General features: G+C 56.0%; 1 protein-coding gene across 1 annotated transcript; it reads left to right on the top strand.

Annotated features, from left to right (window-relative positions):
- Positions 1-493: 493 nt before the first annotated feature.
- On the top strand, positions 494-1,549 carry CORC01_09930 (phosphatidylinositol-specific phospholipase C; the record flags this gene model as incomplete). The annotated part of the gene is made up of 1 exon (XM_022621559.1): positions 494-1,549. One exon carries the CDS (start codon positions 494-496, stop codon positions 1,547-1,549), a length of 1,056 nt encoding a protein of 351 aa, XP_022471875.1.
- Between the last annotated feature and the right edge of the window lie 1,558 nt (positions 1,550-3,107).

Here is a 3,107-nt window from a genome sequence, read left to right as displayed (position 1 = left end):
CTGAACCTTCTCTATTTCTGATTACCTTCTCGGAGAGTGCGGGAACAGTAAGTGCGGGGAGAGAGAGACTTGGTTTGTTGTTTGAACATAATTCTTCTTCTCGTGTACCTAATTTGGACGTCATTCAAAGAACCGAGTCTCGGGAGTATCTCCCCTCTCTGTTTCCTCCTTTTTCAATCCGTTCCAACAAGGCTCGCTGCCGAACGTTGCGGGGGGACCCTCCGTGCCGGAGACCTGCAGAGCACCGCGAGCGAGCCAAACAAGGTGCGAAGAGCTCCGTCATCCGCGTCTCACCCGAGAGAGGAGCCTCATCCGTGCATCGCGGGCCTCTCGGATGCCACCCCCGTCCGCGCCTTTGCATCTCAGTACAACCTCACTCACCCACTCACTCACTCACTCACTCACTTCAAACGAGTGTGTGTATTACTCACTCACTGTGTTCCATCTCATCCTCACACACATCCGCGGTTAATACACCGCGGTGGCCTCCAAGATGCGTTTCCACTGCATGCCCCTGCTCTACGTCCTCTCCTTCTTCCTCCTCGTCTCGGCCCTCTTCTCCGTCCTACTTTCGCTAGCGCCGTGCTTCGTCAAGTCCAAGAACCACTGCTACCGCGGCTATGAATCCCACTACTCATTCGACGTCGACAAAGCAGACCACGCTGAGTGGATGAAGGCCATCCCGGACGAGGCCAACCTCACGTCACTGTCCATCCCAGGGACCCACGACACCCTCACCTACGACCTCACCAACCAGGTCTTCCAATGCCAGAACCACAACCTCTCGGCCCAGCTGCACGCTGGCATGCGGTACTTTGACATCCGGGGCCGTCTTGTCAATGACTCCATAGAGATCTACCACGCCTCCATGTACACGGGCCACTCATACACTGAGGTCCTCGTCACCCTCTTTGACTTCCTCGACGACCACCCTAGCGAGACCATCGTCATGCGCCTCAAAGAGGAGGGCAGGCCCCTCGGCAAAAACAGCATGACCTTTGAGGACGCCTTCAACTACTATCTACACAACTCCACCGTCACCTCCGCCGGCGCAAAGTCCCACTTCCGCAAGCACAACCCGCGCAAGCCCTACCCGACTCTCGGCGCCCTCCGCGGCAAGATCTTCCTCCTCCAAAACTTCCCCTCAAAGGGCCCCGAGTCGCCCTACGGCGTCATCTGGGAGTCGGCCGACATGGTCCTGGAGGACCTCTGGATCATCCCCAGCGTGGAGCACCTCTACATGAAATGGGAGGCCGTCGAGAACGCCCTCCGCCGCGCCGCCACCGCCAAGCCGCACGCCAACCGCGTGCTCTACCTCGCGCACCTGAGCGCCAGCGTCGGCGTGCTGCCCATTGAGGCGGCGGCGGGGAACCTCAACCGGACGGTGGCCGGGATCAACGACCGCACCGGCGACTGGCTCGCCGCGACGGCGGACCGGGGGGACAGCGGGAAGACGGGCATCGTCATTATCGATTTCCCGGGGAAGGAACTGGTGGATCAGGTGCTGGCACGGAATAGACCGCTAACGGACCGGAATGCCGAGCTGTGAGGCACGGGCTCTTGAGGCTCGTCCACCCTCTCCAACCCTCCGAGCGGGTATTTGTCGTATATCAAGCGTAATACCATTGTTTTTTTTTTTTTTTTCAAACATACTTGTTTTGCTATTTCATCAATGTTTGTCCCCTGTCCAAACAACGGATAGCGCGGGATTCAACCGTTACAACTCTCTGTACGATTCGTGCGCTTCTAGTATACGCCACTTTCAACGTTGGAAAGCTAGACTCCTTTACCCATCTTGAGCAGACGAACCCCACAATGCGCGAACCAATACTTGCGCTAAAGAATGCTTCTTTTTCCTTCTTGTCTTCTAAAGCGACAAACACCGACCCGGCTACGGAAGGAAAAGTTGGCAATCGCCGACTAACCTAGACAAGCAGGACTCCGACGTAAAAAAAAACTCGGAAATCTTGAAAGGAGGTACGGACAAGGGGGGGGTGTCTGTCAGAGGCCACGGCAACGGTCAAACCAAACGAAACGGCTACGGATAACGCTCCACTCTTTTTCCTTCCTCTCCCCTTTTTCTCCCTCGCCGCCCCCGCCCGAGATGAGGATCTTCGCCCGGAGGAAAGACTAGCGTCGGAAGCCGGGTGATCCGCATAGCCCGAAACGGCGCCGGCCTTGTTGTGGATTTCCACTTTGCGCAGTTTTCTTTTCCGCAGTTTTTTTTTTCCTGCCCGGCGAAGAAAAGTCTCCATCTACGGATATTCCTCTCGGGATCTTTCCTCTTCGGGTTTGAGGGGATCAGATCCTCATCGCCGATTCAGAGGGGGGGAAAGGGGCTCTTGCTCTAGACCTGTTTTTCCTTTATTCGATTCGGGCCTTTTCATAGGCAAACGGGACATACGCGCGTGTAGTGATCCTCGGTGCAGATGTTTTCGGTTTGGGCCAAGCTACAGAAAGCAGCGGCAAGTCTGTCTTTGATGGTGGTTGGCGCCGTCTGTGTTGTGTTCATCATCAACCCCTCATCATCATTGTCGTCGCCCGTCGCGTCTGCGGAAAACCCGGTCGGATATGCGTCAATTTTTTCCCGCAGTCTCAATCGTTAGACGCAAAGCGACTGCCACCATATTGTTTCCTTGACGTCATCCCACCGTCGGCTCCTTCATCCTCATCTGTCGTGGAACCGTGTCTATTCCCAAACCCCACACCGGGGACGCGATTTCGACGCCAACTACGCAAGTGGCGGTTTCAGCTTGTGTGTGTTCCCGAGCTGCCAAACTCCGCCAGCCCAAGGGCTCTTTCCATCTTTCGGTCGTTGGCGTTGCTGGGGTTCGGAGAAATGGAACATGGTAGTTTTGTCGAGGGGTTGTTGTTTTTGCCGCAACAACGGAAGGGGGGGTTTTAGGTTTGGTGTTGTTCCCGGGCTGCCAACTCCCCCCGGCCCAGGGGTCTTTTCCTCTTTTGGGGGTTGGGGGTGGTGGGGGTTGGGGAAAAGGGAAAATGGAGTTTTTTTGGGGGGTTTTTTTTTGATAATGGTTGGTCCCCCGCGTCCTTTTTTTTTTCAAAATTTTTTCTTTCCTTCCCCCCCCCCCCCCCCCCCCCCTGGT

The sequence above is a fragment of the Colletotrichum orchidophilum genome (assembly GCF_001831195.1).
Source record: "Colletotrichum orchidophilum strain IMI 309357 chromosome Unknown Scaffold_94.1, whole genome shotgun sequence".
Lineage (NCBI taxonomy): Eukaryota > Fungi > Ascomycota > Sordariomycetes > Glomerellales > Glomerellaceae > Colletotrichum > Colletotrichum orchidophilum.
Note: the sequence above shows the minus strand (reverse complement) of the source record. Positions and strands in the feature narration are given on the sequence as shown.